The 24445-nt window shown below is 37.4% G+C and overlaps 1 protein-coding gene across 13 annotated transcripts in view; it reads right to left on the minus strand.

The window, feature by feature from the left end:
- Positions 1–24445, minus strand: part of mapk8ip3 (mitogen-activated protein kinase 8 interacting protein 3) — a 56392-nt gene that overhangs the window by 14818 nt on the left and 17129 nt on the right. For 3 of the 13 annotated variants that reach the window (XM_052139125.1, XM_052139120.1, XM_052139119.1), the window contains 18 exons: positions 21524–21644; positions 21331–21401; positions 20612–20700; positions 16523–16546; positions 16183–16234; positions 13475–13703; positions 13099–13201; positions 12633–12751; positions 11494–11505; positions 10758–10775; positions 10222–10279; positions 9948–10100; positions 9613–9670; positions 7382–7530; positions 4311–4367; positions 3850–4020; positions 2768–2927; positions 1970–2020 (listed from right to left, as the gene is read on the minus strand). In XM_052139125.1, the coding sequence (XP_051995085.1) occupies positions 1970–2020; positions 2768–2927; positions 3850–4020; positions 4311–4367; positions 7382–7530; positions 9613–9670; positions 9948–10100; positions 10222–10279; positions 10758–10775; positions 11494–11505; positions 12633–12751; positions 13099–13201; positions 13475–13703; positions 16183–16234; positions 16523–16546; positions 20612–20700; positions 21331–21401; positions 21524–21644 (1695 nt within the window). The remainder of the gene's footprint in view (positions 1–1969; positions 2021–2767; positions 2928–3849; positions 4021–4310; positions 4368–7381; positions 7531–9612; positions 9671–9947; positions 10101–10221; positions 10280–10757; positions 10776–11493; positions 11506–12632; positions 12752–13098; positions 13202–13474; positions 13704–16182; positions 16235–16522; positions 16547–20611; positions 20701–21330; positions 21402–21523; positions 21645–24445) is intronic. The other 10 variants (XM_052139129.1, XM_052139126.1, XM_052139121.1 and 7 more) reach the window with 9 other exon arrangements.

Consider the following 24445-nt stretch of genomic DNA (forward strand, 5'->3'; position numbering starts at 1 on the left):
TGGTGAGTGGACAGTGGGCGGGATCACACAGGCCAAAACATAAACAGAAATTCTGGCTGGAATGGAAACTTCAAATAAGAATATACTGGATGTAGCATTGTTATCGAAGAAGCCAGTATTTCAACTTAGCATGTTTCTTAATTCTCTAATGACATATTATGGTAATTTTATGAACAGTAAAAATATTGCATATAGCACCTTTAAGATTCACACTACTCCAATATTATCAAATAAAAAAAAGTTCTAATAATTTATAGAAATTATAGGAATCTATGTCATGTTTGTGCATTATCCATAGGAAATTTGCAAGCGAGATATTTTATCAGCCTATTTGACTTTTTTTGCATGGCCGATAGTTTACTAATCTAAAAGAGGAGAAAGACGTACTATAACCCACCTTTTTTGTTTTCACATACGTGAATGAAGAAGTTTGTCATTTTTTGGGCCACAAGTTTTTTATTTCCTCAATGAATAAGCTTGTATAAGCTCATCATTGCTGTAGGCTACCTCCCGCACTCACGTTCATTCTAATCATCTTTAATTTTTTGTATTTGTGATCAGGCTGTCTTATTATAGGCTTATTTGACAAAATCCATCTTTGTTTTGATGTGCTAGCCTATGCTCGTGATGGAATGGGACTGGAGTAACGGAAATGCCAGGAAAAGAAAGCTTCTCCGGGACAGGCAAATCTCGCCGTTTCGCTTCAATTCTGCAAAACAATCCCGTAACGTGAGTCACGTTCACTGATCAGGACTATTGGGACCACATTCGGCTACGATGTGTAAATGTAATTTTACGATGTGATAAAGTAACGTCGCACAGTGTGCCATGGCGATATCAATGCGTTAATATCGTACAGTCTGACAAGCAATAAGCTTAAATTACTGTGAAAACCCAACAGTGTATAGCAGGCTTAACAGTGAAGTTGGCCAAATGTGTAAAATACACTAAATGCTTCCTCTTTTTGTGTGAGCTTGGTGGTGCTAGCAACACATATAGTGGTAAGAAAAAGTATGTGGACACTTTGAAATTAGCTGGTTTTCTGCATTAATTGGTCATAAAATGTGATGTCTGGTGTGAACGGCTCTCTAGAGATTATTCCACAGCATATCTATTGGGTTAAGGTCTGGGGTCTGCCTGGGTCACTCCAAAAGGGGAATTTCCTTTTTTTAAGCCATTCTGTAGTAGATTTACTTCGATGTTTAGGGTCATTGTCCTGCTGCATCACCCAACTTCTACTGAGCTTCAGCTGGTGCACAACCACCCTGACATTATCCTGTTGGGTATCTTGATAAACTTGGGAATTAATTTTTCCTCGATGATGGCAAGCGGTCCAGGCCCTGAAGCAGCCCCAAATCATGATGCTTCCTCATTACGAGATATTTTCATGTTGGAATGCGGTGCCCTTTTTAACCATACGTAGTGCTATGGGTTCTTCCCAAACAATTCATCCTTAGTTTCATCAATCCACAAAATAAAATGTCCAAATCCTGACTCCAATTAGCTTTTGTTGAAGTTTAGCCTAGGGGCTCACTTACTTTTTCACAGTACTGTGAATGTTTAATGGGATGTGTTCAATTAAGACATAAATGATTATAATTGATTGAGTGTTATTAGCTTAAGCACACTGTTGTTTGTCTATACTTGTGACTAATGAATTTGAGATCATATTTTATGACCAATTAATGCAGAAAACCAACTTATTCCACATACTTTTCTTGCCAGTATAGTGAGCATGAATGCTACCATAAGTCATGCTCAGTGCTTTTTAATTCAGAAGCATGATCACAGCATCAATTGTTATAATTCCTGAACATGCTTTCAACTTAGCAAAGGCATTTAATGCTATAGCAATTTTCTGCTGCATCTATGCAATGATTTGCTGACTGAGCCTGAGTCGAGTTAGGGCCAGGATTTAAAGGGACAGAGTGGGAGAAGTGCATGCTGGTCCTCTGCTGCTCAGACTTGCCTGCGTCCTCTTTGCTGTGGCATCTTGAGTGCTGTCCACCTGGGAGCCATTCTGTGGGAGATCACAGTTAGAGCCACGCCGACACTGTCACCACGGCATCCCTTACTAACACACGGTCACCATGGCAACACTAACACACACTGTTGTCCCCCAGAAATCAGCAAAACACGGACCACTTAACTATTCCCATGTAAAAACAAATCTGAAAAAAACTATTCCAGAATAACCAGTGTGCAATTGCCAAACAATGGCAGATACAATCAAACAGTCTAGGCAAGGATTTTACTTTTGTAATACGCACATTTACCAAGAATTCAAATGTTTGCTATTGCACTGGGATTATAATAGCTAATGATAGTCTTAAACATCTCACACATCCTCAACAAACCATTTTATTTCATCATCCAACATGAATCAAAGGACCATCCCCTTTTTTTCGGAGGGTCTAAATTAAGACACACCCATTCTTATATGTATGTATTGGGAACATCTTGCATATTAATTTAGCAATTTCTTCCTTTAGTAGGCTTTATTACTTCTCTTGTGGTGGGCATCCCATCCAACCTGTTCTTGGGATGGGCCTATCGATCTTTAAATATTGATACTTCCGATTTCAAAACTCAATTTCTTTATCATGTAAATAAATTGTGATTTACTAGTGATTGTTTTTGAAAAAAAAAAAAAATTATAATAATTATTTGTATTGCTATTGTAACAAAAAGAAAATAAGAACCCCATATATTTTAGTCTGGAGATGTATTGCTGGCAGAGGTCAGGGGTCAACATAAGGGCAGATACCTGTTTGAATCGGGGTGGGACACTCCAGCCGCAGGTCTGCATTGGGCCATCCTTCCTGCGCATGTGCTCACGTACCTGCCGGTATTGTTCTCGACGCTGCTCTCTGCGAGTACAGAGTGCTGAATCACTGAGGAGAGACGCAATACCATTACTTGGCAGTCTACAGGACAGAGAAAGAGAGAGGGAGCAGTCAGCGAAAGAGCGAGACAACCAGCCAGCCAGCCAAGGCCAAAAAGTAATGCCACAGACAAAAAAGACAGACAGACAGAACGACGTTAAATGTGAAGTGTTATATTTCACATATGTTTTGAAGCAAGCCCATCAGACATATGCCTTCATCAGTAATATCTGTTTTTTCATGAACTAGTATTTTTAAGATGTTCTGATTATTAAAATGTAATGAAATCATAAAATATCTGTATTTACTCATTTGGCAGACACGCATTCAAGGTACACATTAATCAGTTCCAAAATACTATACAAAACTGTCCCCAAAAGTGAGCTAAATCTTCCTTTGGCAACATATGGAACAATAAAGCAAATACTGCAAAAAGTTATTTTTCTGGGTAGTAATAAATAGTAGAGCTGTCAATCAAATAAAAATTTTAATCAAATGAATTATATTAATTTTATCAAACATTATTATAATAAGGGCTTTTATAAGGATGCGTCTATATACACATGCATCAGTCTTTATACACATGCTGCTTTTGGAGTGTCTCACATTGGAAGTGCCGTGTAATAAACATTGCAGGTTTTTTTAGGACGTCAAGTTCAATTTAGTTTTAAACTTAGAAAAACAAAAAAAAATTGACAGCCTGATAATTAGCTTTATATACAAACAATAGACGTCTATGGTATTTCACCATTTAGAAAACTAAATATATCTGTGATTGTGTGTATGTGTCATTGTAAAACAGCTAACAGTCAAATACAGCATTAGCACACAGCATTTAGAGGGAGTCGCTTGCCCAAGCCGAGAAAAGAGAGAGAATAAACGTGGGAAAACAGAGAGGAACAAACATGGATATGAGGACATATGGGACATAGAGACAGAAAGGTATGAGAGTGCTTATTCTCACTCTTCAGGCAGGAACTCCAGTATGCAGTTGGAGGTGGAAATCTGGCACATGGTTTGAGAGCGTCTCTGGTTGTAGCCAGCAGGAGATGGAGACTTATAGTGGATATTGACACTGGTGTAAGGCCGTTTCACTGGAGGAGGGCTCGCAGATGAACTGAAAAGACGTGCAAAGCTGGAGAAAGAAAAAGGGGTTTGAAATCTATTAGTAGATAAACAAACAATCTACTAATCTACTAACAATCTACAAGTATGCTTTTGAAATGTATACACCTCAAATCAGCAATAAAGATAATATAAACTGATAATGTAGTTATCCAGTGTACCTAGCCAATTTTCTAATATCAGTACCAATGTAATTAAGACATATAAACAGTGTGTCAATATCTTTTCTTTCATACTGATTTAACATTTTAAACAATGCTATATGGTCAAAATGTCAAAAACTCCAGCTGTAATACTCACAACTGCCAGATAATAGATTTCTTCTTCTCTGGTAGTGGAGGGCTTTCCCGAGAAGCTCTGTGAAATTGAAATGGACAAAGAGAAGATGAAAGTCTGTGATGACAAATTAATGCTAAATAACATCAGCCAAATAACAAAAGACAGTACATCTTTTTGCACTTCCGCAGTTAATTAAGAAGGTAAATTCAAAGACTAGCCATATATCTTACGGTTAATACAAAATCTTTTTATTTAAACATTAAATAACTAATATTGGCATTATATTCATGCTGTTTAGCGAGAGGAGAACTGGCCCCCACAGAGTGAGCCTGGTTTTCCCCAAGGTTATTTCTCCATTAACCAACATCTTATAAGTTTTGTGTTCCTTGCCACAGTTGCCTTAGCTTTCTCCCCGGGGGGGTCTAAATATAAATATTTCCTATAATTTATTTTAAGGTGCAATTTACAACCATGTTTTTTTAAACCTCACTATTACTCTAAGACTCTAAGACTATAAGACATTACTATATTACAGCTTTTTCTGTTAAAGCATAATTTTCTGTAAAGCTGCTTTGAAATCATGTGTTGTGAAAAGCGCTATACAAATAAAAATGACTTGACATTTGCTATGACAATTATTTGATTAGATTATGATTCTTTACTTAAATCAGAATCTGAAATCAGAATCACAATGGAGTCTATGTGGGTGTCCCACTTCAGGTCCTGAGAGATGGTAGAGCCCAGGGCCGGATTCACGAAACGTCCTTAAGAAGAAATTTCTTCTTAACTACCATTATCTTCTTGATTTGTAACTTTTAAAAAAAGTTACGAATATTTAGTATTCCCAAATAAACTTCTTAAGAAAGTTATCTTTTTTCTTATGATTGTTCTTAAGAAAAAACTTAAGAAGCATTCAAATTCACAATTTTGTTTCTTAAATAACGTCTTAAATAACATCTTAAAATTAGGATAACCTCACAGTTGTCATAAATTCTAAAAAGTAAGATGTTTAAAAAACTTTTTTGACTGTTTTGAGTTTAATTATATATTTATTTTTAGTTTGTAAACCATGTTATCACCAAATTCAAACAATAAATGTTTTTTTGAAGCTTCTTAATGTGGTGACTAATTATGGTAATGGCTACGCTGCATATAGCGAGCTCTCTCAGTGATCTTTAGAGTTCATAGAAACATAATAATTATAACATTAGAAAGCTGAGACTTTCTTTTTCACCCCCAATCCACATCCCTATCAGAGTTGGGCACAGCAGAGACAGCCTGTGTCAAGTATGCAGACTTGTCACAGTCACAGATGGGGCCAATGACCATGGTGTCATCTGCAATCTTCAAGAGCTTGACAGAGGGATCCTTTGTAGTGCTGTCATTACGTGTAAAGGGAAGAGAGCAGTGGAGAGAGAACGTATCCATGAGGACCACCAATGCTAATAGTGAGGGTCCCGGATGTGATTTTCCCGTCTCACTAGCTGCAGCCTTTCTGTCAGAAAGGTGTTGAACCACCTACAGATTGTGATTGGCACGGAGAGCTGGGTCAGTTTGTTTGAGAAAAGATCAAGTATGATGGTATTGAAGGCTGAACTGAACTCCAAAAAATAGGATCCTTGCATAAGTCCCAGGTCTGTCGAGGTGTTGCAGGATATAATGCAGTCCTATGTTGACAGCATCATCCACAGACCTGTTTGCTGAGTAAGCAAACTGCAGGGGGTCTAGCAGGGGTCCAGTGATGTCCTTCAGGTAGGCAAAACCAGTCTCTAAGATAACTTAATGATGTAGACATTAAGTACTGTGATTTTGGCTTTTTTTGGGGACTGGAATGATGGTAGAGTGTTTGAACCAGCAGGGAACTTCCCACTGCTCCAACGATCTACTAAAGATCTGTGTGAAGATGGGGGCCAGTTGGTCAGCGCAGACTTTCATACAGGCAGGAGAGACACTGGGCCTGAAGCTTTCCTAGTCTTTTGTTTCTGGAAGACCAGGCACACATCCTCCTCAAAGACCATAAGTGCAGGTTGAGTAGCAGGAGGGGGGTTCCAGGAGGTGTTGGAGTGTGTGTGAAGTGAAGATCAGGATGGGGGAGGGGTGTAAGACTGGGCTTTTCAAACCTGAAGTAAAACACATTCAGTTCATCAGCCATTTGTTTATTCTAGAGTGAGGGGAAGTTGACTTATCCTTGGTAATGCTTTTCAGGTCTTTCCACACAGATGCAGGATTGTTGGCTGAAAACTGGTTTTTTTTTTCATCTTTTCAGAGTAGCTCCTTTTAGCCACTCTGATTTCTTTGGTCAGTGTGTTTCTGGCCTGGCTGTACAAGATTTTATCCCCACTTCTGTAAGCATCCTCTTTGGCATGAAAAAGCTGTCTGAGTTTTCCTGTAAACCATGGTTCATCGTTACTGAATAATAATATTGTCCAAGTAGGGATGCACATATCCTCATAGCTACTGATATATGATGTCACAGTATCTGTGAGCTCGTCCAGGTCTGTGGCTGTGCAGCAAAAACACTCCACAATCTATGCAGTCAAAGCTGAGGTCAAGATTAATTTAATTAAATTATTTAGGTAAAGATTCATAATCAGAGGTCCCACATCCTTTGACAAATTAATTTCTATTACTTGTCCATGACAGTCATTCGTTATTACGGGATAAGTATATTTTTTAACAAGAGATTGCCCTCACAAAGTTTTAGATTTGAGCGTAACTAGAAAAATGCACATTCACTATAGAAATTTCCATGACTTTTATTACCTTTCCAGGCCTAGAAGTTAAAATAAATAATAATAAAAAAATGCAAACACAAATGTAATGTGAGGAACAATTGAAAGCATCCACTCTGAGGGGATCTGGATTTGATGGATTTTTACAATTGAAAATAGTTTTTTGGATGCATTGAATTTCAATGTTTGAATTAATGTTTATACCCCTATTGACCAGATATGTAGTCATTTAGATGTGTTACTGTTTATGAATGCTTAGATGCAACCATGTGTATGTGTAAAAAAGAGATCATAAGTATGTGGATATGATTAGGTTTGGACGTGATTATGTTTTCATGTTAGTAACAGCATCTTACTCACCTGATCATCTCGGTCCAACGCACAGCTTCCTGAAGCTCCATCAGTCTCTCCTTGTACTGGTTCCGCTCCATCAGTACACGTGCCATCTCTACACGCGTGAACCGTCGCCTCTGCGTCATGGTAACATCATCCTGCAGCGGAGATGAGTACTGAACCATAGAGCCACACAGAACAGAGAAGCACCACAAAACACAGCAGCGGTGGAGCAGAGGTTAGTACATTACACAGCATGAAATAAGAGGCTATTGAAGCATTGTGATAAGAAGATTTAAGCTTTATTGACTGTAATATTTTAAATAGAAAATCGTTAGAGCACAACACAGCAAGAATTACAGATGTTATTGGCAATTTAATATTTTCATGTAAAATATTTTTTATAAATTATATTAATGATATTAATGATATTTAAAAAAAGCAGCAAGTGGATGTAGTGGGGTTATTTGAGACATTAAGGGGTAAATTCACTTAACAGTTACACTAATTTGATGCATTGTATTTCAGTGCAAATGGCACAAACATGCAAATGATTGTTTTTTTCATATAGTTCAATATCAATAATTATTGCTATATATATTTCATTCCATTAATGAGGAAGGAAATGCATTCCACATGTTTGGTAGACCTCAAGAATGAATGTAAACATAACTTGTTTGTTCACAGAGTAAGCTATCATTTAATTTGAAGTTCAAAAATACTCAGTTTAAGATTTAATCCTACATAAGGTGTGTGACCTCTTTTCGACACAATTTCATTGTCTTCAGCAGACTTTGACTTTCCTCATGGTCATTAATTTTAAAGTTTCCGACAACCAGCACATTACGAAATGTTTGTAGTCTAGAAGTTTTCACGTCCACTGAAAGACATTTTTTTTTGCCTGTAACAAAAAATTAGCAGATGTGACAGTGCTATGGATAATATGGACACGTATTCCATTACTCCCCAGCTCTGCTGTTAGCCAGCTAATATTTCCTAACCACCTTATTCCATTACTGTGATTCAGTTAGATTGTTGTGTGTATAACTTTGCCGAACTACTTATGTTTTTATCGGCTGTCGATTTAACGCGTTAATTCAGTGCGATTAATTTTATTAAAAATAACGCGTACAATTTTTTACGCAATTAATCGCAATGACACCGGACCGTAATAAGGAACATTTCTGAGAAATGCAAGCTTGTAGTACCACCTGTATACTCCAGAGGGCAGTAATTGAAATTTCAGCTGTATGGGCAACGTGCAGTTTGCACAGTGAAGAAAACAACCATCCAGCAGACAGCACAAAAAAAACATGCGTTACGTTCTTGCATTCAAAACAGTTGTTGGAGTGCAAATTCGATTCGAAGGAATCTCAAGATGTGTTATTTATATTTACATTTATGCATATGGCAGACGCTTTTATCCAAAGCGACTTACAGAGCACTTATTACAGGGACAATCCCCCCGGAGCAACCTGGAGTTAAGTGCCTTGCTCAAGGACACAATGGTGGTGGCTGTGGGGATCGAACCAGCGACTTTCTGATTACCAGATTACCAGTAATGTGCTTTAGACCACTACATGTGTTATAAGTATTAAATTATATTTAACTTGACACAGTGACCTAAATAGTTTATGTTTATGACGCAACGCACCCGAGACGCTACACAATCATGTCTGATGCAGGTGTACATTGACGGGTCCTTACCCTCATAATAAATCTCGAACTGATTGACAAATTCACTTGTGAAATGGTTTGCTGTGAACTGTATGCCAATGATTGACTTATGTTCAATAATATGGTAGTAAACAATACATTGTATTTCTAATGTCTTATCACTGATCAACTCTTCTGCCACAAGAATATAATGCATTTTAATTATATGAATATTTTTTATTTATATATATTATTTTTTAAATATTTAAAGATAACTATGTATAATGTCATCAATATATATTTAATTATTATTATATGAGGGCTTTCTCAGCAAATATTTGTATATGCGATTAAATGCGATTAATCGGAATTAATTAATCTGGACATCATGTAATTAATTCGATTACAAATTTTAATCGATTGACAGCTCTAGTTTTTAGCAAAACAAACTTGATTGTCTAGATGTAGAACATAGCCTAAATATAGAAAATTACTCTCAAATTTATCATCGATATCAAAGTTTTTTTTAAATCAATATTGCGATTGTTTGATTGCCTAGCCCTACCATAGTGTTTGAAATGTGAATAAAATATTGTACTTACGTCCTCTCCACCCTCATCTTTAGAGTCCTGAGATGCTCCTAATGCTTCAGCTCTCAATCTTTAATTAAAGAGAAATACAGACTCAAAGTGGAGTACTGTCACAGAAATTACATATTGCATATTGCAGATGAGTAAACAAACGTTTTCAAGATATAAAAACACACATCAATTAGAAGTCTGGGGGATATAAGTGTATAATCAGGGGTTAGTGAATTAATGGTGATTACAAATATCCATGTAGCTACGCACCCATCTTTACATGTGTCTATAAATTCATAGGAAACAAATACAAGCACATAATTGCTAGTGTTTAAAGTTACAGACACAGGTTGTACCTCTTTAGTTCTTCCTCTAGTTCTTTAACTCTCTGGTCCACTTTGATCTTGGACTGTTTCACTGTCTCCAGCTCTTCCCGAAGAACTTCCTGTTCGCTCGATAGCTCATCCACCTTTGCAATTAGGTCATTCTTTACAATGTTCAGGGCATTCCTATACACGGCACATCACTCCATCAATATACGCAGAGGCATACTGTATATAATGTACATGTGCAAATACACAGAGATGCATAGTTGTACGCACATTTAAATAAGCACTCTCTATGCCTTACTTGGTCTCCAGTAGCTGTTTGTTCTCTGTTAGTAGATTTTCCACCTCTTTCCCCATTCCTGTGAGATACACACTATTAGTCAGATCACAGACTACCATGAACTGTTTTCAAGTCTTATGTGACCATACTAAGAGGAAGTTCCATTGATTGTTCAAAATTACACAACAATCACAAAGAAATGTTACACATTTTTAGTAGTAGATTTTTCAGGGGAATCAGTCCATGATAGCAACATTATGTAATTACTTGTTGAGGGTTCGTGTAAGGGAACTCTAAGGGGCACAGTCTTACTTTGTCAGTGGATTTGTAAACATTTACATTGACTCAAGACTTTAATGAAGAAAAACAAAAAGTATAATTATGAGCATTAAAGCATCTGAAGCAAAGCACTGAGCAGCCTTAGTTAATAGGGTTAGAACAGCAGAAGCACAGGAGAACATCTCACCAAAGCTTAACTAAGTTAATGACATCACAGTAAATTGTCACAATGTTCTGTTGAAAGCTACATGAGGGAAAAACAAGGCCATGAACCTTACCAAAGAAATCATCCCGGACTGAAATAGAGAGTCGAGGAGGAAACAGGGGGATGGAGAGATGCAAGATAGTGGAGATGTATGAAAAACAGGAGAGGAGGAATAAGGTTTAAATGTTAAGACAGAAGAGAATATTAAAAGAGAGAGATAATGGTGGTCAATAGAGATTGAGAGAAGAAGAGAGGAAAACAGATGGATAGGCACATGTTAGATATAGGAGACAAATACATTTTAATCACACACACATATACGCACTCATTTGCTAAAACACTAACATAAAGTAAAACTATCAAAAACATTTCTTCAACTCTAACTATTATGTTATATATAGTAATTAATTATAGTAATTATATTTTTTTATTTAGACACGTACCAGCATTTAAATGGAACATTTAAAAAAGAATTAGCCATTAATAAATAAAATAGCAACTCACATTTTTTAAATGTTGCCATTAATATCTTCTTTTTGTTTTTATTTTACTTTGTATGTGTTTTAGTTATTTAGTTATCCAAGTGTTATTTCCAAGTGTTCCCTGTTTTGTTCTGACACAGCAGATCAATAATACTATGTATTATTATAATTGAATATAGTGGTCTTTAAAGTAATGTGACTAATTCTGTTTTCTAAACTGTGCTACATTCATTTGTCAATTTTAAATCCATGCAAAGGTCAAGAAGAGTATGGAGCAAAAAAGAAAGAAAAATAAAAAAATACCAACCAATCAGATCAGATACACACCTGAGAATTCCCCTAGGGGCATGGACGAGAGAAGCACACACAGGAAGGAAACACAGAGAGGGGTCAAGGGTCAGTGAGTGAGACGGCCAATCAAAAGAAAGATCCACCTTCACACTGAGATAAACAAATCAACTGAAGCTCTACCTTGATAATGAAACAAAAAAATTAGAAAACCACTGAAATGAATAACTGGAAATATTCTAAATAAACAGGACAACAAATAAATAAAACAATTTCACTTGATCAGACCAAAATGTGTGGAGATGAAGCAATGAAGCAAGCAAAAGACCTTGCTTTGGGAATATATCCTGCAGTGTGGGTACCCTGGCAAAGAGCATGCTGCTGAAAGTGCAAAGATCAAAAGCCATACAGCCCCTAAGCCAACATACACTTAGCTATGATGCTTAAATGTGAAAAAGTCAATGAAAAATCATGAGTAGGTTACATTTGAAACATGGTAACCCCTGTATTTCTAAGAAACTGTCCATAAAAGGCTGCATCATTTACTCACCCAAACTTGTATGACCCAAAACCGTGGAAAATAAATTAAGACGTTAGGCAGATATTAGGGACTAACAACCTCAGTCACTTCTAGGCCCTTTCCCACTGCAGGGACTAAAGCCCGTTTTTTTCCCAGGACTAGAACTTTTCTGCAATACAGCCAAAGTTTGTGTAAAACAGCCCTAACAAAAGTGTAGCTCCGATCCTGGCATCCTCAATCGGTGTTGTTGATTTTGTTGTTGTTCATCAGAACAACATCAGAAATGTTGGATACTATATGACATCACTACGGTGGTTACTTTTGTGAGTGTGAATGCAAGGGTGAAAAAGTCCCATTCATCTTAAGAGTTCTCATCTAGAATTAGTTTGTTAGAGTAAATTACCATAACTGTAGGTGGGAATGTGGCTATTCGCTGTCATTGCATCTTTTTTCCATACAATGAAAGTGAATGGTGACCAAGGCTATTAGTCCCACAAATTCTGCCTAACATCACATTTGTGTTCCACGGAGGAAAGAAATAGTTTGAAACAACATGAGGGTGAGTAAATGATGGCAACATTTTCATTTTGGGGGGAACTATTCCTTTAATGTCAGAGGTAAAATGTTCAATAAAAATGTATGATTCCAACTGTCTTACCGAGAAGTTCTGCTCCTGCGTCCACATCTCCAATTATGTCAGATTTGGCGTCTTTAATCTCGTGGTACAGAGAGTCTGTGTTGATGCCGAATGCCTCATTCACAATGCCCTGAGAAGGACTTCAAAGAGTAAAGATTTTTCTGTAATTATTTGTGTCACTTTTTTCACTTCCTTACTTGAATGATGCTGAATCCACTTTATACTGCACTACTTGAAAAAAAAATTTCTCGAAAGTATTTTTTTAGTAATTCAAGTAAATTGGGTCACTTTTACACACTGAGATGACATTGACAAAATTTACCTAAATTTACTCTATTTAATGTAAAACATTACTTTAAATTTGATGGCCCTTTTCTAATGATTGTGCAATATTAAATTAGAATAAAGCAAGTTTTTATATAGTTTATTGTTTGTGTTCTGTGTGTATTGAGTGTTTGAGAGGATTGTATGATGTGTATCTGTTTACCTGTTTCCTCCTCCGTAGATTCGAGGGTCCAAGCACATGTCCAGCTCTGGTGTTGAATCTATAATTTCCTGAAACTCTGACCACTCATCACTACTGCCCATACCTACACACGCACACACACAAACACATACATTGTTTTGTCCAAATTTAAATGACGAATATGACATATTTGAAATGTCATCTGAAAATATGTTGGATTTTATTGATGTTGGAATTTTCAGATCAATATGTTTTTCAAAACATGAAATGTTAGAACATACTTGTTTCTTTGTATGGAATGCGATTGTCTGCTTTTTCCTGACAGGGTTTCCAGGGGATTTTTTTTATTCCTTTTATTCAATTGAATGACATTTTCTAGTTACTCTCTTTCTCTCACCAATGCTGACGTTCCTGGTTTCCTGAGAGACCTGGACCTCCATGTTTCTGCTAAGACGTTTTGCATTCTTGCGGCCCCGCCCCCGGGACATGTCAAACTCTCCAACAGACACCAGCCCATCATTTAGAGGGGTAACTGTTGCAGAGGGAACAGACGAAGTGGGAGTGTTTGATTTGCTGCCTGTGCTGCTGGGCGTGGCTGCAACAGAGTCTGAATCTGAGCCATCCTCCTTAAAACAGAGAGATTAAAATATCACACACAAACATATCTTAATAAATGTGTTTTTGCATTCATATACATTTCCACAATATTCATCATCTTCAAAACCAGTACAGTTGGTAATGTTCTACAACCCAGTGGAAGCGGGGGCATGGCCAAGCGCTGGTTTGTGAATGGAGAGCGAGGCCGGGAGAAATTAATTGTAAGGACTCGTGACCTGTGTATAATTTCCCTACCAGCTGTTCTGTGTTTCAGTGAGCGGCGTTGGGGAGATAAAAGGGGAGACAACAAGCTCAGAAGGGAGAGAGAACCAAATTCTCTGTCCGTTCGTTCGCTGAAATGCGAAAATCTTTGTTAATAAAAAGTTATTTGGACTGAGAGTGCCATCTCCCACTTCCTCATTCCCTGAAGAGTTAAAGAACGTTTTAACCCCATTCAAACCTCATTTCCGAGAAAGTTGGGAGTATGAAAAATGCTAATAAAATATATTCACCCTTTGCTATATTGAAAGCACTACAACTACACATTATGATGTTTTTCCTTGTGAATTTCATTGTTCATTTGTTATGTTTTTTTATGTACAGTAATCTAACACTCCAAAAACGTTGAGAAAGATTCAAGGAACCACTTCTGAATGCGCATGATCTCTGATCCCTTAGATGTCACTGTCTTAAAAAAACGGCATTCATCTGTAATGGATATAATGAACATGGGCTTGGGATAACTTAAAACTTGGGTAAAACTTTGTTAGTCAATACCACTCGCCACTGCATCAACACTGTCCTGAAGCGCTGCTAACTTCTCTGGGCTCTGTCTCATCTTAGATGGAAAGTAGAACAGTGGAACTGTTTTTTGAGTCCACATTTAAAAACGTTTTTGAAAAACACAGCCGTCGTGTTATCCGGGCCAAAGAGGAAAAGGACCACCCAAGCTGTTATTAGTATCAGGTCCAAAAGCCAGTGTCTGTATGGGCCAGGAGTGTGTCAGTGCCCATGACATGGGTAACTAGCACATCTGTGAGAACACCAAATATTTTGGAGCAACATTTTCAACCATCCAGATGCTGTCTGTACAGGGATGTCCCTTCATTTCTCAACAGGACAACTTGAAACCACATACTGCCCAGATTTAAAGTGCATGGATGTGTAAGCAGTCCTGACCTGTCACCAACTGAGAATGTGTGGCGCATTATGAAGCACACCATACAGCAACGAAGACCCTGTACAATTGTGCAGCTAAAGACCAACATAATGGATGAATGGAGGAAAATTCCACTTTCTAAACTTAACAAACTTGCATCTTCAATGCCCCAATGCTAAATAAGTGTTATTAGATTAAATGGTGATGTTTCACAGTGGTAAACCCTTGACTGTCTATATTTCTTTGGAGCGTGTTGCAATCATCTGATTTGAAATGAGTATACATTTTCAAAAAACAATGAATTTCACAAGGAAAAACAATATAATGTGTAGTTGTAGTGCTTTCAATATAGCAAAGGGTGAATATAATTAGCATTTTTCATACTGTCCCAACTTTTTGGAATTGGGGTTGTAATTGTTTTCAACAAAACAAATACCTAAATTTATACAAGTATGTATAAATATATAATATAAATAATATATAACATATAAAACAAAATATAATTTTTTAAAGCATAATAAACAAAACTAATATATATATATATATATATAATATGTTATATTAAAAAATTATATTTATAAAAATGTAATGTAAAATTACACTTACGAAACATATTAATTATTTACAATTTTTCGCAAGTCATGATCAGAAAAAAAAAGATCTTCTCAGAAAAAGGCTAACCCATAAATGTCTACATTTACAAAGATTAAAGTGCAGATTCACTTTATCCTTCCATTATGAAGATTTTAAATTTGGGACAAAAAACTCTGAAATGAAAAGTGCCATAGATAAAAACCTTTGTCAAACAGAATGTAACTCAAACTGCCTTACACATCCTCATGTGTCTTGAGGCACTTGGAAAAATAGAAGTGAAGAATAACATTTCTTCTCTTCCTCTAAAGAACAGATGTTTCTTGTTACTTGTATACAGCTGACAGATGCTTCATGTGGGTTTGATGTCATTACATTATTATTAAATAAGCTTGTTTAGAACACATCTGTTCATATCAGATGGCTAAAATAAGACAACAAAATGTTTGATTGTTGAATCCATTAAAAACAAATGTCAAAACAAAGCCAAGAATGAATGCCCAAACCAAAATCATGGACCCTTGTAGGCCTGCTTGGTGTCCAGCAAACACCCACCCATTGCCCAGACCTTGACACATGCAGGCATAAGGGGGAGTGGCTGACAGAATGATGATTATCATGACTCCTCCCCTAGAACTTATGGGGATGAATTCATTCTGTTACACCTGGTAGCCAGAGCCATAACCACGTCTGCTGAGATCACTGGAATACCAGACATCTGACAGAACTATTCTAGCCCCCCCAGGATCCCAACGTACCATGCCATCTCCACCAGGAAACAAGCTCAGTGATGGGGGTCGGTCTGTTTTACTGCAGGGAGGGAGAGAGAGAGAGAAGGTTAATATTTTCCACATTAAACTAACCCAACACTGGCACACCAAAATGGACACTCAAACTCTGTGGACAGGGTGAATATACACAAAGACACAAACCAACAGAGGAGAAAGAGGTATAGGTTTCTCAGTCTCTGACTCTAAGACTGCTAAATTGGGCAGGGTTTTTGCATGGAGCGGGAGATAAAATTCAGAATAATTTCTTATAGAAGTAAAAGGAGAAAAATGGATTGGAGGACTGTCAGAGATTCTGGGGAATTTTTACCTTTTCCTCCAGGTGTGTCGTTGACTTCAGAAACACACACAGCGGCACAAGCACAGAAAGAAAGAGACAAAAAGAAAGTGAACACACACATCCACTCATACACATAACAGTCACACTATACCTACAGAGAACATACATTATATCTATAAACTGTGTTAAAAATTACTGACAAACAGATGGAATTCATGTCATTAGCTCATGTTGGTAGTGAAAACATGATAAAATGGCAAAGAACGAATTGATCAAGCACAATAATAATGATGAGGGAATGTGTTTAAAAGGTTATAACTTTAACTAGATTTTAAATTTTTATAAATCATATTGGTAACACTTCACAATAAGGTTGCATTTGTTAACATTAGTCAACTACATTAGTTAACACGAACTAACAATGCACTTTTACAGCATTTGTTAATCTTGGTTAATGTTAGTTTTAATATAAACTAATACAATGCACAATGAACAATTGCATTTTCACTCTGTGGCAGGGCGGAGAGAGAGATAGTTTACGGACATGTCCGTCATGTGTGTGTTTGTCTTTTAAGTTTATCATTAAAACTATTATTTATATTGTCAAGCCGGTTCTCGCCTCCTCCTTTCCATTAACTGCTTTACACTGGTGCCGAAACCCGGGAAGGAGGAGGGATGCCCATCGCAGAGTCCTCGACACTGCCGTCCACCCAGGAGAGCGCCGCTGCCATCCACCAGGGGAGGGAGTAAACGGACTGCCCGGACACGGTGAACGGCCGCCGTCCGCCAGGCGAGTGGGGACTGGACTCCCCGACCGCCTGGAGCGATGGAGCTGCTGCCAGGGGCGGAGGAGAGCCCTGCCATCCCCCAGAAACGCGGAGGGGTCAGAGGAAGACCGCCGTCCGCGAGGGGAAGAGGGAAGAGTTCCCCGACCGCCTGGAGCGGTAGGGCGCTGCCAGGGGCGAAGGAGTGTCCCCACGAGTCGCAGAGAATACGGAGGGGTGTTCTGACCGCCGGGGGTCGTGAGTCTGACTCCGGTCCGCCAGGGGAGAAGCGGCTGTCGTCCGCCTGAGAGGGTGGAGGAGTGATCGAGGACCATGCGACAGAATTGGAATCGATCTCGTCGGGCCATTAGAGAAGACAAACACACACATGACGGACATGTCTGTAACCTATCTCTCTCTCATCTCACCACCGTCTGTCATCGGCCTTTATCCATCTCGGAGGCTTAATTTGCCTGATAAGGGACCGGGTGTGTATGATCACGACCCGGCCCCGCCCTCCACCCTGCCACACACTCATTAACATTAAGAATAATAAATGTTTTAAAAATATGGTTGAATTTTAGTTCACAATACCTTCTACATTAACAAACAGAACCTTATTGTAAAGTGTTACCATCATATTTAACAGTGAAATATTATTTTACAAACCAATTAGTAATATTCTGTGGGTAAATGAGAACTCAGTTGCACTGCAATCTCATTCAGCTCAGATACTGAATTACAAGTTTAAACTCCTATTAGACTCCAATTCAATCCATAAGATGTATTTAAGACCCATTCAAAAGCTATTTAAACTGCACTGCCTGTCCTTACTTGATCAATTAATAATGTAATATTTACAGCATATTTTGAGTCAATTACAAAATGTTCTATGGTGGTTGACAGCATCTGAAGTGTTAGTTTAGCTAGCACTGAACCTCGAATATTCCTTTAAGTATATTTATGAAATGTGTATACACATTCAAATCTACTGACTTTCTATTGAAATGAAAATGGAATGGAATATGTGCAGTTATGTAAAAAATTGGGTGTGAGTCTAAGCCAGACACAACTAGCTCTGACTAAGCAAGACATGACAAACTGTCACTGAGCATCATCACCCAGTGCCTAGCAACAGCATCTCCAACTGTTCCAATAATGAGCCATTTTGCATCATCTACAGCCTAATACAAGTATCAGAACAGTAAATAAGAGAATACTAGTTAGGGATCCACCATTATGAACATTTTTGGCAGATACAAATTTTAACAAAAACCTATTAGTCGATAGCAGTATTTTGCCACTTACTTTATTTTGTCATCAGATCACTGTTTTGCTCAGAATTTATGTTTTAAAAGAAGTACAAAATATTTGTATTATTCTAAAAATAAATAATTTCCATTGAACATATATTGGATCTGTTGAACACATGACAAGCCAAAATATAAAAAGAAGATAAAAAAATATTGAAAAATCATTAAATATCAAAGCATGATGATTGATGTAAAAAATCATTTTGTATTCAACTGCAACTGTTTTTGCAGATCAAAACAACAAAACACACTTTTTAAATGTTTGTACTGCATATAGTACAACATCACAAATTCATATTATGCATATGTTGGGCAGTTCTACAACATGCCACCCACATCATGGAAAAATAAAAAGTTAAAAAAGGCTTTTTAAGTTCTATTGCAGTATAATGGATAATAGATAATGCCATCCAGACTGCTAGAGGGTGCCGCTTGCTTACACAAAGCTGACTGAAGTGCTGACTGAATGGCTGAATGCAGTCTAACCACAATCCTGAGTCCCATGATGCTTTACTGGTGATGTGGGCAGAACATCTGGTTAAGCATAAACAATTGTTATGTTATGTACTAACGCAGCATTAAAAATGACGGAAACTTGAAAACAAACGATCACAGATGGAAGCTAGCGCTATCAGGAGGGCCGTCTTCAAGGAGAGGGCCTTGAGCTCATCTGAGTCAAGCAGCTCGGAGGGGGGTCTCTGAAGGCCCTAGAGGACCACTGAGAGATCCCAGGAGGGGAACAGGCTTGGCCGGGGAGGAACCTGTCACGCCAGTGCGTCCACTGTCGTGTAGAGGCTGCCGGGGATATGAGTGGCATGCACCGACCTGAGTAGCTGTTGACTCCAAAGGAGGAGATGTCGGGCGAGTTGTGACATATGACGAGAGCGCAAGCCGCCTTGGCGATTTATGTACTCTACCGGCGCGGTGCTGTCAGAATGGATCAAGACGTGCTTGCCCGAATCAGTGGGAGAAACCTCCGCAGGCAACTCTAGGCTGTTGATGTGCCAATGCAGCCGGGGCCCTATCCAGGAGCCAGCCACTGCGTGCCCATTGCACACGGCGCCACAACCCAGTTGAGAGGCGTCTGTGGTGACCACGACACATCTGGACACCTGCTGTAGAGGGACTCCAGTCCACAGAAAACAGAGGTCTGTCCAAGAGTTGAAAGTCTGATGGCAGGAAGGGGTGATTAACACACGGTATGTGCCCTGGCGCCATGCCCATCTCGGAACTCGAGCCTGAAGCCGGTGCTGAAGCGGTCTCATATGCATCAACCCGAGCAGCACGACCGCGGATGCCATATGCCCCAGGAGCCTCTGGAACTGTTTTAGAGGAACCACTGTGCCGGGCAAGAGAGCGGGCACTTGAGCACCGACTGCGCGTGCTCGTTCGTGAGGCGTGCTGTCATTGAGAACTCCATGCCGAGAAAAAAGAACATTCAAATGTAATAGTAGATTTTTTTCTAAGAGTGTGAAAAAGGTCTATTTTTAAACTTTCAGGGTTTAGTAATCATGCTAGACCATTTTGTCATTTCAATCTTAACTCAATCAATCTTTTTCAATCTTTTTCAATCGATTAGCCTTAATGGATACCATACTAGTGTCTAAGAAGTCAGTGTTTGCTGGTTTCAAAGCGTTTTGAATGATTTTAACTTATCATTTATAGGTAAGTTTTTTCATATCAGCATTTTATCCTTAAAACCATTTTGCTGATGGTTTTAATTTGGTCAATAATTGGCCGATAAATATTGGTGGCTGATACATCAGTGCATCACTAGTTCTTATAAAGTTAATATTAACACTTAAAATGTTTCAGTGAATATGGGTTATTTAATTCACAACTGAAATTTTTCAAGATTCACAGAATTTTAGGGGAATTTTTCAACTTGTTACCCATAAAACAATATTTCACAACATGAAAGTAATATGCAACATTTTAGGAAATAAATCCCACATGCACATTCCATCATTCACCTTTACGCAAGAGCTTGGAATGGCTATATTGTGGTAATTATAAACACACACATCTGACAAGTTACTCACGTTCGTCCGCAGCCTTTGGACTCTGACTGGTTGCTGCTTGCCTGTTGCATCTTGGACCGTTCAATGTGTTCCACATATGTCTGTATCATCTAGAGAAAATTACAATACATGAAAATTAATAAAAAATTAATAAACATATATACATACATATATACTTATAATGCAATCCCAGACTGACTTCGACTCTGTGGGGTTAAATTTTGAAAACACTTGATTAGGGAAAAGACTGTTGATCATGATAGAAATGACACCAGAAATGTGTAAAAATCTATACAAATCATTTTCACACAATATTGAAATGGTTTAAGTTCATTTAATTATTTCTTTAGATTACAACCGTTTTAAAACTGTATATTGTATATTATATATATATATATATATATATATATATATATATATATATATATATATATATATTAAAATGTACAATATTTGTTTGCTGGATTATCATATTTTAAGATTGAAAGTCTGGCTCTGGGACAAAACTGTAAATTTAAGGCATTTGAAAATCAGCAAATATAAATCATGGAATAACATTTCCAAGACAGTTGAGATCTTTAAATAAAAAGTCAAATTTGACTAACATTTGTTCGTTTTTTAGTTAAAAACCAACTCCTGGGACATAAAAGTGCCTGAAATTAAAGCTACACCCATATATGTTGACATGTCTGAGACTTCGTTAATAGGTGTTTTGAATGTGTTTTGGGAGTTTCACTAACCTCTGTATGGCGCTGGTGAAGAGCATTATACTCTTTCTTCATGTCTGATTCTCGCTCTTCCAGACGAGAAACTATAGAGGTAAAACACATACTCTATGTGTATTCATATATGTTTTCATAAAGCAAGGCACTCAAAAGTCTACTTGTGTAAAATGCATGCCTGAGCTTGAGTAAAAACATCAGTCGGACTCACTCTGGTCAGCATAGTTCTTTGTCTTCAGTTCCATCTGTTTTGATTGTAACTCTAAAGTCTCAACCATGGACTGCAGCTCCTTCTTCTCTGCCTCCAAAGCGTCTTCAAATTCAATGAATTTCTGTTAACACAAACACACATTCACACAAGGTCAGATCTTTTATCTTGCAGACTGAATAAGGTGACAGCAGGAATGAAAGAAGTGGTAATTTGTACTTGTGGCAATGTTTAATATTATTAGAACAATATGCACAGTCATCATATTCTATGTATGTATGTGTGGATGGATATATATAGCTCTGTGTACTGTGTGTGTGTTCTCAGATGTACAATATAACACTGCAGTGTGCGTGTGTATATATAACTGTGCTGACTCTCAGTGCTATGTAATCTATAGCCACATCATGAAGCAGAATAGTACAAGGTCAAAGACAAGAGATGTTTGGAGAAGGGATTGTTCTTTGAATACAATTCATTCACATTTTGAAACACAAACAGTCACCCCGGGTACTTCACACACACACACACACACACACACACACACACACACACACACACACACACACACACACACACACACACACACACACATCACACACACAATCACACACACGATCACACACACGATCACACACACTCCAAGTGGCGAGTATGGTGACTTTGAGCAGCAGGGATTTAAGTAGAACACAATAAGCTCTTTCTGCATTGCGGCCCAGCCACAGACAGCCTCCTGGAATTCAGTAATCTCAACACTGCAAACCCAGCAGCCAAAAACACTCTATCTAACATAATGTAAACTTTAAATACCTCTTCATTTAAAACATTGCAATGGACTGATTATGTCATTCCAATGAGTGTTTTGATATATAGAGTAATTTACAGAGAACTGTACATACCCCAAAGCAGCAGCAAATATACATTTAGAATTTTTAAGAAATTAAGACATTATGTAATGTTTTTCATAATGTAATTATGACAAAAAATACCAAAATGCTAGAGTTCTTACCATACCTCAACAGAACAGTGGCTAGCTAATAAGTGAAAATAGCCAGTCCAAACAATTGCTCTGTTCCAACCAATAGAATCCCTGATTCAATACTAATTTTGTGATTAAATAATATAATCAACAGTCAATAAAGTGTATCATTTTTGCTCCACAGTTTCCACTTTTGAAATTGCAAAAATAATTATTGTTTCCAAACAGGTTTCCCAAATACTCCCACTCTCTGCCATTGGCTGATACTACAAACAGGTAGTCCAGCCCCAAATTTATGCCATTGGTTGAGCCAATCAGTACACTTACAAATGCAGTTATAATCGAGCTACAGAGGGTTTTTGCATAGTAACGCAACAGTCAGTGTTAATGTTTATACAGTTTTTCTTTTAGAATTTTGACAAAACTTTCCTTTAAAATAAGTCAAAATTTCAACATGTCATATTCATTAATTTTAGTCAGTTTTACTCTGATAAAAAATGACATAATTTTAGTCAACAAAAATATATTTTAGTTGATGAAGTGCAAAATGGGCAAAATGTGTGTCAAACTGTAACTGACCAAATGATAATGAAATTTTCAAACATTCAGAAAAACTATTATAAACATTTTCTAATTTAAACATGTCAAACATTTAAATATACTGTCCTTGTTGTGAAAAACCTGAAATCCTGAAATAATAATAAATAGTCTAACTATTAGCTACTTTTTATAAGTTAGCCTACTGTATTCTGAATTCTTCATGCGTTAGAGGCTTATTCATTTTCTGTGAAAGGATATAGAGTGCAACAGTCTGGTTCCAGAAGTAAGAATCCCATTAATTTATCCCATCGACTAATTGATTTTCGATGATAACTTAAAGTAACTTAAAGTAAATTAAAGACAGACCTATTGTGAGCTACAAGTTTGTTCATCGATGGTATATGCTTCCATTGAAACCATCCGTATTTCAAATTTCATTGTTTAAAAATTATGTTTGATAGCAGAATTACTGGTAAACAACTACATTACCCATGGCAGGGCTCCAGACTGCGACTAAAATGGTCGCAAATGCAACCAAAAATAATTGATTGCGACAACACTTTAAAATCTAGTCGCCACTGAGCATTAATATGCGGTTTCATTAGATATCATCTCGTGAGTTATTGAATACATTTTTAGTATGTCTCACGAGACATCCAGTATGTTTCGTGCCACTTTTCACTTGTTCTGTTTCTGACGAGATTGTTGCACCACACACAACAACAAACCCAGTGCGAGAGAGTCGTGAACAAATTAATCTTTTGAACTAGATCTTTTTCATGAATCACCTGAAAAGAAATTTAAGCAGTAATTTACCAGCAGTAAGTGTAAGTTACAACTTAGCCTAGTTGTGGCGTAAATGGGCACTAAGTCACAATTTACGAACTACTAAATATTTGAGCATTGCACTATTAAACTTAGGTAGGACGTAAACCTAAATATAAACTAAATATTTACGGCAGCCTTCGACCAGGAGTAAAGGTTGGAATAAAAAAAGCTAAAAAATCAATGAGCTCATGTTTTGCATGACAGGCTTCAATCCTTTCGACATACAGTACGATGTTGAGTTTTACACTCATTTACATTTACGAGAGAGAAAAAAAATATTTTAAGTGGCTCTTCAGCATGAAACTGTTCTAACTGTGCAGTTTTAAGGGTGCGTCATCTGGTGTCAAGTTTCAACACATTCAAAATATATATAGGATATTAAAATCTATTAAAGTCTATTTTTACAGCCTGTTGTATTAGTATTTATTTATCACATACAGTTCCTATATATTGTTTTTTACACAGGGCAAATATACTATAAAGTCTACTTTTATTATGTATCATATATTTATGGGGATATACTTTATTACAGCTGACAGTTACGTGAGCAAACAAGGATTGAACATCAACCATAACAA

This window comes from Xyrauchen texanus, chromosome 12 (assembly GCF_025860055.1).
Source record: "Xyrauchen texanus isolate HMW12.3.18 chromosome 12, RBS_HiC_50CHRs, whole genome shotgun sequence".
NCBI lineage: Eukaryota > Metazoa > Chordata > Actinopteri > Cypriniformes > Catostomidae > Xyrauchen > Xyrauchen texanus.